This window comes from Piliocolobus tephrosceles, chromosome 5, assembly GCF_002776525.5.
Source record: "Piliocolobus tephrosceles isolate RC106 chromosome 5, ASM277652v3, whole genome shotgun sequence".
In the NCBI taxonomy this organism is placed as follows: domain Eukaryota; kingdom Metazoa; phylum Chordata; class Mammalia; order Primates; family Cercopithecidae; genus Piliocolobus; species Piliocolobus tephrosceles.
The window spans coordinates 143894747-143910371 of record NC_045438.1 but is presented as its reverse complement, the minus strand read 5'-3'; the positions used below and the strand labels follow the sequence as shown (position 1 = coordinate 143910371).

The 15625-nt window shown below is 43.3% G+C and overlaps 1 protein-coding gene across 6 annotated transcripts in view; it reads right to left on the bottom strand.

Annotated features, from left to right (window-relative positions):
• Positions 1-15625, bottom strand: part of KIAA0319 (KIAA0319 ortholog) — a 101810-nt gene that overhangs the window by 39448 nt on the left and 46737 nt on the right. For 5 of the 6 annotated variants that reach the window (XM_023209750.1, XM_023209747.1, XM_023209746.1 and 2 more), the window contains 2 exons: positions 11676-12421; positions 4715-4907 (listed from right to left, as the gene is read on the bottom strand). In XM_023209750.1, the coding sequence (XP_023065518.1) occupies positions 4715-4907; positions 11676-12341 (859 nt within the window). In that variant the 5' untranslated portion in view covers positions 12342-12421. Of the gene's footprint in view, positions 1-4714; positions 4908-11675; positions 12422-15625 lie in introns of those variants that run through there. The other variant, XM_023209751.1, reaches the window with a different exon arrangement.

Sequence of the window (15625 nt, the reverse complement as noted above, 5' to 3'; positions counted from 1 at the left end):
AGTGCAGGGTTTTAAACCACAAATATGAATTGGCACTGTGACAAAAATAATGATTCAAATTGACTGAGCAATGTATTGGGTGACAAGAGTTGTGTGAAACACGTTTCACGCAATTGTGGATTGGGTCCATTTTCTCCCTTGCTACCAGCTTTTCTTGACTCCCTGGTGTGAGCTATTTTTAATTATAAAAAGATTGAGTGTAATCCTAAGTGTTTCTGTCTCATTAGTCACACTCCACTCAGTTCTGATAGTAGCCTCATGAATTACTGCTTAATGACCTTGTATTTGGAACCTTTCCAAAACAAAATCCAGTCACCCTCAATATAAAAAGCCTATTTTAACTTAAGCAGCAGGAACATTAAGTCTTATCAAAAGTGCTTAGCCACCAAGTAAGCATTCAGAACAATACTTGTTTACTTTCTCTATAACCAGATTACATTGATATATTCATAAATTCTATCGGTTTGACTCCATTGGACATTAGTTTCACTTGTAAAATATATTGTGATACGTTCAGATACCACACAGAGAAAAGCATATTTTTAAAAAAAGCTGGGTGCTCTCCAGAGGGATCAGCTGTGAGGAGATGTCAGACAGGTTGTTCATTTAATCCACTCCCCTTCTCTCAGTCCTCAGTCCCTCGAGTGCCTCCTAGATCAGCTGCAGGGGCTCTCAGTGGCTTTGCTGGCTCCTCTCTTGTCATTTTCACTAACTCTTTATCCTGAAAGTCAGCAACTGTAGACCTAGAAAGGACATTGACCCAAACCTATCATGTTGTAGACGGGGAAATTAAATCCTAGAAAAGCAAAGTTGTCCAAAGCTGTATGGTAATTAGCAATAGGTCCACCAATATTTAATTAATTTAAATGTATGTATTTCAACGAACACTTATATATCAGATTAAAGTGTGCTAAGCATTGCCCCAAGGGCTTTAAAATGATCAGTTCATTTAATCCTCATTACAACTGTATGCAGTAGGTTCTATTAAAATGCAAAGATCCTGGGCCAAACTCCTAGGCCAGTTTCTTTTTCCGTATACTACACAGCTTCTCTTCCACTATTATCTTTCTCTCTATGGAAGCTCAGGATCAAAGTAAATACAAAAGTTAGAGAGAGTAATCTCCAAAATACATTGCCCACAGAAAAGCTCAGGAAACAGGACCCTTAGGTCTTGCATATTCTAATAGCTTCCTTATTGGAAAATCTAATGGAAGCTTTGCAATCCTCACCATGACCTCTGCAACACATGGATTTTTGATACGTCTTCTTTTTTGGAACTACAAGAGACCACGACATGCCACCCCAAAATATGATTTGTGGAAGGGAAATAAATCTCGGGACCCCCAAATCACTAAGCCAAAGGGAAAAGTCAAGCTGGGAACTGTGTCAGGCAAACCTGCACCCCTCATTGTATTCCTAAACAAATACCTACAAAGATTTAAAAAAAAAAAAAAAAAAAGCTACATGCCTCCCTTATAATTTGCCCACAAAGAAATTCCTTGTGGGCCTCAAGATCTTTGCCCTAAAGCAGTTTTGTTGAATTTCACCCTGGCAGTATAAATCAATAGCTTATCTTTACACGTATAGGGGGTGGGGAAAAGGACAAAGCTCAGTCATCCCTCTGCTCACCTGAGACAAATGCATATCTAATTGCTTCCTCTGCCCTATTGTTTATGGAAAAATACAGATTCACCGAGCCAGACAAGGCATAAGTGACTATTCCTCTACCCCCTCTCACAAGTAAATTGTGTATTCAGTGAAAGACTGATCAAAGACTCAATGCAATATTTGTCTCTTATCTACCTGTGACCTGAAAGACCCCCTTCCAGTTGTCATGCCTTTCCGGACCGAACCAATGTACATCTCACACACACTGATTGATGTCTTATGTCTCTCTAAAATGTATAAAACCAAGGTGGCCAGGCACAGTGGCTCACACCTGTAATCCCAGTACTTTGGGAGGCTGACGCAGGTGGATCACTTGAAGTCAGAAGTTCAAGACCAGGCTGGCCACCACAGAGAAACCCCGTTTCTACTAAAAATATAAAAATTAGCCGGGCATGGTAGTGGGTGCCTGTAATCCCAGCTACTTAGGAAGCTGAGGCAGGCAAATCGCTTGAACCTCAGAGGCAGAGGTTGCAGCGAGCCAACATCACGCTACCGTACTCCAGCCTGGCCACGAAGCAAGACGCCCTCTGAAAACAAACAAACAAAAAAAGCTGTACTCTGACCACTTTGGGTACATGTCATCAGGACCTCCTGAGGCTGTGTCACTGGTGAGTCCTTAACCTTGGCAACATAAACTTTCTAAATTGTTTGAGACCTCTCAGATACTTTTGGTTCACAGACTATAAGAAACTAGAATATGCCATTGCAACTATAACTCTATTATATAAGGATTATTTTGAGCTCCGTGTTGTTTTGTTTCTATTTTTGGTTTTTTTTTTTTTTAAAGAAACACCAGACCAAGAGGAGCTCTGAAAACAGAGTACAAGTTACTCCTTTGTAAGGGAAATTTATATCTATAAAGGAAATCTCCATTTGTAAGGGTATCTCTCCTTCTATACTAGGAAGAGAAGGGTGACTAAATTCCAAGAGATCCACATCAATAGAGAAGGTCCTGACAAATCCACATGATAAACCTCACTCTTGCTTACTTTACTTATTCTGGGCACCTTTGGTCACTTGCCTTCCCTACAATCTTCTTTCCTCGTTTTAGTTCAAGATGCTATATAAGCCAGAGTTCCAGGCTTATATAATATAAGCTTATATAATGTAATAAACCTCTTTGAGATTTCCTCATTTCCCTGGGTATCTCCCACATGTAGGTAAGATGTAGTTATAAACTTGTTTTGGTTTTTGTTTTTTCTCTTGTGAATCTATCTTTTGTTACAGGGGCACTAGGCTAGAACTTAGAAGGGTAGATGGAAAATTATTCCCTCCTCCTCGATAGAACTCTCTCCCTCTAGCTTTCCTCTTTATCTCCTACCTCTCTGGCACAACTACCCAATCAGTTTTGCAGGCTCCTTCTGCACTTCCAGCTCCTTATATAATGATGTCCCCAAAGTTCCAGTCCTCAGGCCTCTCCTCAGTTCACCCCCCTCTCTCCCTGGATGATCTCCTATGTTCCCCATGTCTCCAACTATCACCTCCACACTGACAACTCACAATCCTTTATCTTCAGCCCAACCGCTCATCTAATTTTAATTCTGTATTTTCATATGTCTTAGCATCCTCTTGCTTCACATCCTTACATTCATTCAATCACTCATCAAATCCTTGTAAATCTGTTCCCTTCCTGTCTCCTAAATCTGGTTCCTTCCCTCCATCTCTGCAATCACTCACCATAGCCTTTTCATGGATCCTGTTGCCTCTAGTCAACTCCACACTATTTTCTTTTTTTTCTTTTTTTTTTTTTTCTTGGGATGGAGTCTTGCTCTGTCACCCAGGCTGGAGTGCAGTGGCGCGATCTCAGCTCACTGCAAGCTCCACCTCCTGGGTTCGCGCCATTCTCCTGCCTCAGCCTCTTGAGTAGCTGGGACTACAGGCGCCCACCACCATGTCTGGCTAATTTTTTGTATTTTTAGTAGAGATGGGGTTTCACCATGTTAGCCAGGATGGTCTCGATCTCCTGACCTCAGGATCTTCCTGCCTCAGCCTCCCAAAGTGCTGGGATTACAGGCATGAGCCACTGTGCCCAGCCCCTTTTTATTTGTTTTTTACTTTTTTCAAGACAGTCTTGCTCTGTTGCCCAGGCTGGAGTGCAGTGGAGCGATCTCAGCTAACTGCAACCTCTGCCTCCCAGGTTCAAGCAATTCTCCTGCCTCAACCTCCCAAGTAGCTGGGATTACAGGTGTGTGCCACCATGCCCAGCTAATTGTTTTGTATTTTTAATACAGATGGGGTTTCACCATGTTGGCCAGGCTGGTCTCGAACTCCTGACCTCATGATCTACTTGCCTGGGCTTCCCAAAGGGCTGGGATTACAGGTGTGAGCCACTGCACTCATCCCACACTATTTCTTAATACAAATCTGATCATTTTGCTTTCCTGCTTAAAACCATTCAGGGATTCTCTATACCTATCCAGTAACGTGCAGAATCTTTAGCACAAAATACATGATCTTTCTAGTTCTTGTCTTGCTTACCAATCCAGTTCCAGCCATACTGAATCCCTTACAGTTCTTCCGAAATGTCCCATGAGCTCTTGTACTTCTGTTTTCTTGCACAGGCAATGAATGAGAGATGATGGTTGGGAAGCACTGAGCATATTGCCTGGCACTCTGTAAGTGCTCAGTAGATACAATGATCACTATTGTTACTACACATGTTGCTCCCTCCACCTGAACAACAGACCAATGCCATCTTTGCTGGCTCACTCTATCCTAGCATCGTCTCCTCTGGAAAGGCATCCCTGGACCCTCCTAGTGGATCAGGGTGCCCCTCTGCTCCCACAGCAGCCTCTCACAGCACTTACCACATTGTATCAGAACCACCTCTTTACCTGTCAGTCTCCTCTCTTGGACTATGAAGTCCCTGAGGGAAAAGACAATGTCTTATGCATCTTTTTATTCCCAGTATGCAGAACGTTTCTGGCACATGATAGATGCTCAAAAATGTGCCTGGAGGGAATGAGTAAACTTTAAAAGTTGTCACTACCAAATTCTACAGCCTATCTTCCGTACATTTCTTGAAATTGTATTTTTTAAAAGTTACCTGTCCGGGGAGCAGTGGTAGGAGATATGGGTAGCTCAGATGGGGTGGACCCAGAGGGGGCTGTGCTAGTGGGAGGTGTTGGGATGCTGTGCTCTGTACTCCCCAGGGTGACTGTGAGCACTGGGCTTTTCTCCACGGTGGCTGAGCTGAGCTCCAGGCTTGCTGGAGGAAGACTATGGGAAGGCATTAGAACCTATGGGATCAATTACAAGGATAAATTGTTATGGGGAAAAAAAAAAAAAAAAAACCAGTTCAACTCTTCAAGCAACTCAGTGTTATCAACCTTTTTCATAAATTAGCTTCAGTAATGTTTGAAAAACCATGAATAATACTGCAAAACTCTGAAACTCTAGACCATCTCTCTCAAGCACTCTCTTTGCTGTCTATTAGAAATATAAGGCAACTGTGGGTTGGACAATTGGTATAGGTGAACACACACAAACACTCAAAGAATGAGAAAGTAATTATAGTAGCCCCTAAACTGATGAGTTCAATGGACTGAATGTTTCTGCCCCACACCTCCTTCCACCCCCCAAAATTCATTTGTTGAAATCCTAACCCTCAATGTGATAGTATTTGGAGATAGGGCCTTTGGGAAGTAATTAGATTATGAGGGTAAAGCCTTCATAAATAGGATTGGTGCCCTTACACGTAGAGGAGAGAGAGCTAGCTAGTTCTCTTTCCTCCTTGCAAGGACACAGCAAAAAGATGACTACCTATAAATCAAGAAACCCTCACCAAGAACCCAACCCTGCTGGCATCCTGATCTCAGACCTCCAGACTGTAGTACTGTGAGATATAAATGTCTGTTGTTTAAGCCACCCAGTTCATGGTTGATATGGCTAGGCTTTGTGCCCCCACCCAAATCTCATCTTGAATTATAATCCCCACGTGTCAAGGGAGAGACCAGATGGAGGTAACTGGATCATGGGAACAGTTTCCCCCATGCTGTTCTTGTGATAGTGAGTTCTCACAAGATCTGGTGGTTTTATAAGCATCTGGCATTTCCCCTGCTTGCTCTCTTATCTGCTGCCATGATTGTAAGTTCCCTGAGGTCTCCCCAGCCATGCGGAACTGTGAGTTAATTAAACCTCTTTCCTTTATTAATTAACCAGTCTTGAGTATGTCTTTATAGCAGTGTAAGAATGGACTACTACAATGGTATTTTGTTACAGCAGCACAAGCTAAGCCAATCACTAGAGCAATAATTGAAGACAATCAAATAATTCAATAGTAAACAGGCTTCTAGAGTAAGTCATCTTTATTCATTTTATTCATTATGTATAACCGATAACTTAAAGTTACAGAGTTAGCCAAGTTAAAGTTTTTGAACTAAACTGTTTGTGCCGAAGTCTCATGTTATAATAATAAAATATCTTCTGAGACTTTTAGTCAATAACTGTGTGGGGCCAGGAAAGTAAAACTCTTAGACTAAGAATATAGAAGACCCACAGGGGCCATGTGCAGTGAGAAACCCACAGAAAGAAAAGCTATAATTCAAATGTAAATCAGAGAGGGGGCCATTGGTGCTAATTGAAAAAATAGCTACTCTTTTCTACAGTTGAGAAAAGTCAGTAAGGATATGGCATACATTTTGTGCTTGGAAGTGTGATCATTTATATCACTACTAATAGTAACTGAGCCCCCACTGGGTTCCAGATATTTACTAGGCAACTGGTGAAACCTTCTGCAACTACATTTCCAGAACCAAGGCAAAAAAAAAAAAAAAAAAACATGAAATGATGAAACTAAGCTGTATTGATCAAAGTAAGGGAAACCAATTGACCAACATTTTAAAAATCAGGTGGTGGGTCTACTGTATAATTTTAAGATGTTTAATTTAATTGAATTTTCAGGTATCCGGATTTGTGAAGTGAGTGCTACGGATTAAGCTGTTCATTGAATCTGTGCTCTCTAAGAATAGCATGAAATTCAGAATTACTGCAAACCAGGACTGCAGTAATGTTACGTGTCCATAATATTTTATACTGGGGCCTTTGCAAATCCCATAGGATGAATTGAATTGAATTTTTTTTTTTTTTAGTTTTATCAAGTCCTGAAAAATTATTGCCAAGTTGAAATAAAGAATGAAGGTAGACAGTGGTCAAAGAAATTAAGGCACTTTGGGCCAAGGTCACTAAGCCAGAAATGGCTGAAGGGGAAGAAAACCCTCATCCTGCTCTTCTCTAAAACATTCACTTTTCCACCATGCTGCCTCTCCAGGTTGGAATCACATGCCAATTCTTCCCTTCACTATTCAGAAACCCACCCACAACCTCCACCACAGAACTCCTCACTAAATCATCAGGACACAAGGTCCTCTCTGACAAACCCCTCCAAAGAAAAATGAATCCTCTATGGGAAGCCATGAGCATGGCATCACCCATTTCAGCCTTCAAGTTAACCTGGGCCTCGTCAGCAAAAGTTTCAAATGGCTCTTGTTTCTATGTTCTCTACTCATTTATTTTAAAACAGCTTGTTTTAGGTGATTTCTCTAGTCTTGTCCACTGGAAAACACAGTTGCAAAAAAATGTCCTTTATCCTCTACAAATCTGATCTTGATTTATTTTTCCTAGATGTCCTATTTGACAGCACTATTTTATGCATAGTACTGTTATGAATATTCATGTACAGGTTTCTATATGGACATGTTTTCTTTCTCTTGTGTAAATACCCAAAAGTGGAATACCTGGGTCATATGGTAACTCTACATTTAACATTTTGAGGAAATGCAAGACTGCCTTCCAAAGCAGCTACACTGGGGCCACCATAACTGTTCACACCTATAATCCCAGCATTTTAGGAGGCCAAAGCGGGAGGATTCTTTAAGCCCAGGAGTTTGAGACCAGGCTGGGCAACAGGGTGAGACTCTATCTCTACAAAAATAAAAATAAAAAAATTAGCTGGGCATTGTGGTCCCAGCTACTCCGGAGGCTGAGGTGACAGAATCACTGGAGCCCAGGAGTTTAAGGCTGCAGTAAGCCATGCTGCACCGCGGCATTTTGACCTGGGTGCGGAACAAGACCCTGTCTCTCAAAAAACAAAAAACAAAAACAAACCAAAGTGGTTGCAACATCTCACATTCCCACCAGCAGTGTATGAGAGTTCCAGTTTCTCTGCATCCTTACTAACACTTATTATCTGTTTTAAGTTTTTATTCTAGCCATCTAGTAGATGTGAAGTGGTATCTCATTGTGGTTTTGACTTGCATTTCCCTAAAGATTAATGGTGCTGAGCATCTTTTCATGTGCTTCTTGGCCATTCTTCTACGATCTTTGGAGAAATTCTATTCAGATCCTTTGCCCATGTTTGAGTTGAGTTGTCTTTTTATTAGTAAGTTGTAAGAGTTATTTATATATTCAGTATACAATATTTATGGTATATTTATCCCATTTTATGGTATATTTATTCCCTCAAGAAAGCTTTACTTTTTTGATGTTGTCATCTGAAATACAAAAGTTTCTACTTTTGATTAATTCAAATTTACCATTTTTCTATTTTATTGCTATGCTTTTGATGTACTAAGAAATAATTGCCTAGCCCAAGTTTACAAAGATTTATGCGGAGTTTTCTTCCATGTCTTTTATAGTTTTAACTCATATATTGAGATCGTTGGTCCATTTTGAGTTAATTTTTTAAAAATAAGGTATGAGACAGGGGTCTAAATTCATTCTTTTGCATGTAAATATCCAGTTATCCTAACACCATTTGTTGAAAATACTATTCTTTCCCCACTGAATTTTCTACATACCTTTACCTAATTGAACTATTTTACATATTTTTTTGGTGAGAGAAGAGATCTTAGTTTCTGTCATCAATTCCAAACTTTGCAGTGCATCAGAATGAAATAATGTTTCTTTTCTTTCTTTTTGTTTTAAGAGATGGGTTCTCACTGTGTTGCCCAGGCTGGTCTCTAACTTGTAGGCTCAAGCAATTCTCCTACCTCCACCTCCCAAGTAATTGGGATAACAGTTGTGCACAGTGTATTGGGCTTGAGTAAATGATTTCTTATTATGCTATGCATCTAATTTTTATGAACAGTGATTCAGAGATTGTCTACAAATCTAATGTACTTTAGAGGAAAATTTGTATTTCAGTGGAAAGCAGCATGTTATCAGTGGGGCAAGGTGGCTCACATATGTAATCCTAGCATTTTGGGAGGCCAAGGCAGGCAGATCGCTTGAGCTCAGGAGTTTGAGACCAACCTGGGCAACATGGCGAAATCCCATCTCTACCAAAAATATAAAAATCAGCCGGGTATGGCGGCACGTGCCTGTAGTCCCAGCTACCTTGTGGGGCTGAGTTGGGAGGACTGCTTGAGCCCGGGAGGTCAAGGCTGCAGTGAGCTGACGCCACTCCACTCCAGCCTGGGTGACAAAGTGAGACCCTGTCTCAAAAAATTAAAAGAAGATAAAAATAAATAAAAAACATTATCTACTGGATACCCCTCCAGGTTATCTGACTCTAGTTGTTCTTATATTTGAGCTATTTTTACAACTCTATAAGTTATAGGTCATAAAAATGATAAAAATGTAAAATAATTCTTGTCTATAGACATGTAAATTCTCCTGTCTGCTAGAACTTCAACTGAACTCCCTCCTTTCCTCACTGGAAACCCAGTTTTGCCTCTATTTGCGCACTCATTTCAATATATTTTTTAACCTATGAATGTGCCTCTTCCTCAGGTTTTCTTGTAGGATAATTATAATCTAGTTCCTTCAGTGATTAATAAGTAGAATAAAATCTCTAACACATGTTCATTTTATATCTAAACAATTCACAATTTCACCTATTTGAATAGTTATCTTTTAACAAAACCAACCTCAAAGAACTAACGAGCCAAAAGATTTTTAATAGAGCTTGATTTCAGAGAGTTCTATCTGTATAAACCACGAAGTAAATGACTTGGCAATATAAAAGAGGGTAAATTATGTTAATATTTACTGATATGAATAAAGAACATGGTTAATCTCTAATATTTTCAGATTACTTTTAATTATTTTAATTAAAATTAAAATTGAAAGTTTTTTCAAGACAAGCACAGTGGCTCACGCACTTTGGGAGGCAGAGGCGGGTGGATCATGAGGTCAGGAATTCAAAACCAGCCTGACCAATATGATGAAACCCCATCTCTACTAAAAATACAAAAATTGGTCGGGCGTGGTGGTAGGTGCCTGTAATCTCAGCTACTCAGGAGGCTGAGGCAGGAGAATCACTTGAACCTGGGCAGCAGATGTTGCAGTAAGCTGAGACCAGCCACTGCACTCCAGCCTGGGTGACAGAGTGAGACTCTGTCTCAAAAAAAAAAAAAAAAAGGAAGGTTTTTCATTTTAATCCGATTATAAGTACAGAAAAATATAGACACTTCAAAATTCAGAAAAATATAAGCAGAAAAAAACCTTCTGATTAAATCTTGGCTGGGCACGGTGGCTCACGCCTGTAATCCCAACACTTTGGGAGGCCGAGGCGGGCGTATCATTTGAGGTCAGGAGTTTGAGGCCATCTTGGCCAACATAGTGAAAATCCATCTCTACTAAAAAATACAAAAATTAGCCGGGCATGGTGTTGCACACCTGTAGTCCCAGCTACCTGGAAGGGTGAGGCAGGAGAATCGCTTGAACCTGGGAGGTGGAGGTTGCAGTGAGCCGAGATCGTGCCACTGCGCTCCAGCCTGGGTGACAGAGCAAGACTCTGTCAAAAAACAAAAAAACAAAAAACAAAAAAAAAAACCACTTAAAAATGACTTCTAGACTTTTTTAAACAATTTTTCATGGTTGAGATTATAATGTATAGTCAATTCAATCCAGCATTCCTAACTTATTCTAACATAAGCACTGGAATTTAAAAAAGGAAACCTTCTCCTTTAAAAAATTCTTAAAGTACTCCCAGCTTTTTTTTTTTTTTTTTACTTTATTTCCACCTATACTCAGCTTCTCTGATCAACATGCTCATCACATTCTCAAGTCCTGACCAGTTTCCAAACAAGCAGCCTCCTAGCTCTCCAAGTACCCTCTCCTCACCACACAGTTCTCATTGTCTGTCTCCTGGACCTCCTGCCATTAACACTCAGCTTTCCACCTGCTTTTGAAATCGCTCCACTGCAGTGACCCTCATTCTTTTTTCACCTGAGCTTTTTCATGGAACATTTTATGATGCTTAAGTTCTCTCCTTCATATCTCTTTCATCCTATCCAACTGTTCATGATGCCACGTGGAGTTTCTAGCAGCCAAAGTACCTGTTCAGTCTTGAACCTACTAGGGTGGATTTTCAAAGCCCCTGGGTATATGTGCTGGCTACAGGGGCTTCTATACCATCTCCCTTTGCCTTAAATATTGCCAGAGTCTCCGGGCGCGGTATCTCACACCTGTAATCCTAGCACTTTGGGAGGCCAAGGCGGGTGGATCATGAGGTCAGGAGATCTAGACCATCCCAGCTAACATGGTGAAACCCCGTCTCTACTAAAAATACAAAAATATTAGCCGGGCATGGTGGCGGGTGCCTGTAGAACCAGCTACTCGGGAAGCTGAGGCAGAAGAATGGTGTGAACCCAGAAGGTGGAGCTTGCAGTGAGCTGAGATCACACCATTGCACTCCAGCCTGGGCTACAGAGTGAGACTCTGTCTCAAAAAAAAAAAAAAAAAAAAAAAAAAAAAAATCACTAGAGGCATTTCTAGGGAGAAGGGCTTAAGTCTTCACGAGCTGGCTGACTCGTGAAGGCAGAACTATTTGTTCTTTTTAACAGCCTGGCCATGGAGGCATAGCAAAGGAATGAAATGTTCTGCTTCCTAGAAATCTCTGAGACAGTCATCTTTCCCGCCACCACCTGAGACAGGTGCCCTTAGGAGGAACCTCCTTAAGCTCACACAGCCTGAATGAGTGCCTGGCTCCTGAAATTCAGCCCCTCCTGCGTTCTGCCCCGCTCAACCCATCCCACCCCCAAGCACATCCTGAACACACCCACCTCTTTTCCAGAACTGTTGCTGGATTGTTCCTGGAGCTGAGAAGCCTTTTCTTTCTCCAACAGCTCTCCTGAAGATGGGGTAGTCAGCAAGGGAAGCAACACACTTCTCTCAGGGAGTTTTGGGGCAGGGGTTGAAGCTGACTCATTCAGGTAATGGAGCTCAGGGTCCTGCTGTGTCTCCGCTGGCACCTCAGGGCTGTCTCCAGCAGAGGAATTGAAGCCCCCCTCGCTGCCTGGCAGTAGGCCCCAGTCCGTGTACTCGGCACTCCCTCTGGGCTCCTGCTTGCTACTGGGTTGCAAGAGGTCCTTCTCCAGCTCCCGGTAGTCATCTGAGTACTCAGACATCTCCCCTAGGCCCCAGTCTTTGCCTAGAAAGGGTAAGTCCTTTCTGATATCCTCAGGTGAGTCCCCCCAGATCCCCGAGGGGGAGCCCCTGTTCAGCATCACGTCCCCATAGTCCAGCAGCTGTGCAGGCCTCTGAACAGGCCTCAGCACAAAAGTGAGATAAGACCTGATGGGGCCCATCTTCTTGGGCTCACAGTTCTCTTTGTGGGGGCAGCTCACCAGGTAGCAGTGGCCTTCGAACCACCAGGCCAGGTCACAGCTGGACAGGTCACAGCAAGCGGCTGTGCAGTCTACGACAGGGAAGGTGTGAGACACCCGCATGATTCTGGTGGTTTCCAAGTTAGGTGAAATGACTGCATTGGAATACGTCCTCCCCTCGCTGCACTGCTTACAGGCACAACCTGTAAACAAAGTAGTTTCTAATGAGGGAGAGAGGCACATACAGGGAAGCACCTCCAGCTTAAGAAACCAGGAAAAGGGAGTCTTCTCAATCCCTGGCCAGTCTGGCAAGCAAATAAACAATGGACATTTCCCACAGAAAGATCACAGCCATCCATCAAACCATCCATCCATCCATTCATTCTCCTACCTTCCCACCCACTCATTCATCTTCCATCCACTCATCCTTCCATTCATCCACCCAGCCATCTTTCCTATCTTTCCGCCTTTCTACCCATCCATCGATCCATCCTTTTACCTACATACCCATCCATCTACCCTTCTACTTTTCCATCCATCTATCCATGCATCCATCCTTCCATCCATCCATCCATCTTTCTATTCTTCTACCTTTCCACTCATCCATCCATCACTCCATCCCTCCACCCATCCACCCACTCATCCATCCAGATTCTTACATCTATCCATGCACCCTTCCATCCATTTGTTCTTTTTTCATATAGTTTCACTCCACTTACTTAACAGAAACAGTCTTCTACATTATATTTATATTATTTATAATACTTTGCTCCTGATATAAAATTCAGTTATACATGTTTACTTTACAAAATAACATCATGTCTTTGTTTTATTGTTAATTGATTTTAAGTCTCGCAGGCTATCTTGATGCTGGATAAATGGACAGGGAAGCAAACTGTCACAAGGAGGCAAAGAGACCTTTGTAAGGCGGAAGCCTTCAACTCAAAGCCTAGGGCAGCTTTCAGTGTGGCTGGAGGTGGTGGATTCCTTGGCACACCTCTGGGGCGCGCCATTCCTTCGTTCTGCAAAAAACTCACCTGAATGGGGGCTGTTTCGATATACATATGTTAAAAGCAAAGATCTTAATGCCGAATACAGAAGTTTGAGAAGGTGAGGCTCCCAACAACTAAATCATTCTTCATTTGGTCCAAGTTGCCAGAATTACTTCAGAATCTACTAGACACACTCTAGAAAGCTCTTCAAGAACGATCAGACTGGAGACCAGGGAACCTGTCACCCATGTTTGTGTGCTCTATAAATCCTAGCCCAATCTGTGGGTATACTAGTTACTTGATGATTGCTGACAAATTAATAAAATCACTGTTGAGGCTTTACAAAGGTAAAAAAGATAGAGAAGGCTGAGTGTGATGGTTCACACCTGTAATCCCAGCACTTTGGGAGGCCAATGTGGGAGGATTGCTTAAGCCCAGGAGGTTGAGGCTGTAGTGAGCCATGATGGCACCACTGCACTCCAGCCCGGGTGACAGAGCAAGACCCTATCTCAAAAAAAAAAAAAGCACATAGAAGCATCTGCACCTTCTTGAATCTCCACCTGGTTCAGTCCTCCTGCCTCCACCATGTCCATCAAGGTGGCCCATAAGTCCTACAAGGTGTCTACCTCTGGCCCCTGGGCCTTCAGCAGCCACTCTACATAAGCTGGTCTAGTGCCAGCATCAGCTCCTTGAGCTTCTCTTGAGTAGGCAGCAGCAGCAGCTTCCAAGGTGGCTTGGGCACCAGTATGGGTCCGGATGGAGGCTATGGTGGGACGAGTGGTATGGAGGGCATCACAGCCATCACAGTCAACTAGAGCCTGCTGAGCCCCCTTAAGCTGGAGGTGGACCCTAGCATCCAGGCCATGTGCACCCAGGAGAAGGAGCAGATCAAGACCATCAACAAGTTTGCCTCCTTTACAACAAGGTATGTTTCCTGGAGCAGCAGAACAAGGTGCTGGAGACCTACTGGAGCCTCCTGTAGCAGCAGAAGACAGTTCAGATGAATGTGGACCACACATTTGACTGCTACATCAACCTTCAGCAGCAGCTGGACACGCTGGGCCAGGAAAAGCTGAAGTTTGGCAACACCCCAGGGCTAGTAGAGGACTTCAAGAACAAGTACAAGGACAAGATTAATAATTTTTACAGAAGGCTGGGCACAGTGGCTCACATCTGTAATCCGAACAATTTGGGAGGCTGAGGTGGGTGGATCACCTGAGGAGAGGAGTTTGAGACCAGCCTGACCAACATGGTGAAACCCTGTCTCTACTAAAAATACAAAAATTAGCTGGGCATAGTGGCAGGTGCCTATAATTCCAGCTACTTAGGAAGCTGAGGCAGGAGAATTGCTTGAACCCAGGAGGCAGAGGTTGCAGTGAGCCGAGATCTTGCCATAGCACTCCAGCCTGGGTGAGAGTGAGACTCCATCTCAAAAAATAAATAAATAAATCAACAAATAATTTTAGCGACAGAGAATGAATTTGTCCTCATCAAGAAGCATGTGGATGAAGCTTACATGAACAAGGTAGAGCTGGAAGAATCTCGCCTGGAAGGGCAGAACAATGAGATCAACCTCCTCAGGCAGCTGTATGAAGAAGAGATCCGGGAGCTGCAGTCCCAGATCTCGGAGACATCTGTGGTGCTGTCCATGGACAACAGCTGGTCCCTGGACATAGACAGCATTACTGCTGAGGTCAAGGCCCAGTATAAGGAGATCACCAACCACAGCCAGGCCGGGGCTGAGAGCCCGCACCAGGTCAAGTATGAGGAGCTGCAGGCTCTGGCTGGGAAGCACAGGGATGACCTACATCATACAAAGACGGAGATCTCTGAGATGAATCAGAACATCGGCTGGCTCCAAACTGAGACTGAGGGCCTCAAAGGCCAGAGGGCTACTCTAGAGCCACCATTGTGGATGCTGAGCAGCATGGGGAGCTAAGCTGGCCATTAAGGATGCCAATGCCAAGCTGTCCGAGTTGGAGGCCACCCTGCAGTGGGCCACGCAGGACATGGCGCAGCAGCTGCATGAATATGAGGAGCTGATGATCTTGATGATCAAGCCAGCCTGGACATCGAGATTGTCACCCACAGGAAGGTGCTGGAGGGCGAGGAGAACCGGCTGGAGTCTGGGATGCAGAACATGAGTATCCATGTGAAGACCACCAATGGCTACTCAGGTGAGCTGAGCTCAGCCTATGGGGGCCTCACAAACCCTGGTCTCAGCTACAGCCTGGGCTCCAGCTTTGGCTCTGGTGGGTGCTCCAGCTCCTTCAGTGGCACCAACTCCTTCGGGACCATGGTTGTGAAGAAGATCGAGATTCATGATAGGAATCTGAATGATAGCTGGTGTCTGAATCCTCTGATGTTCTGTCCAAGGGAATGGCCACAGCAGCCCCTCCCAGCCTACCCCTTCCT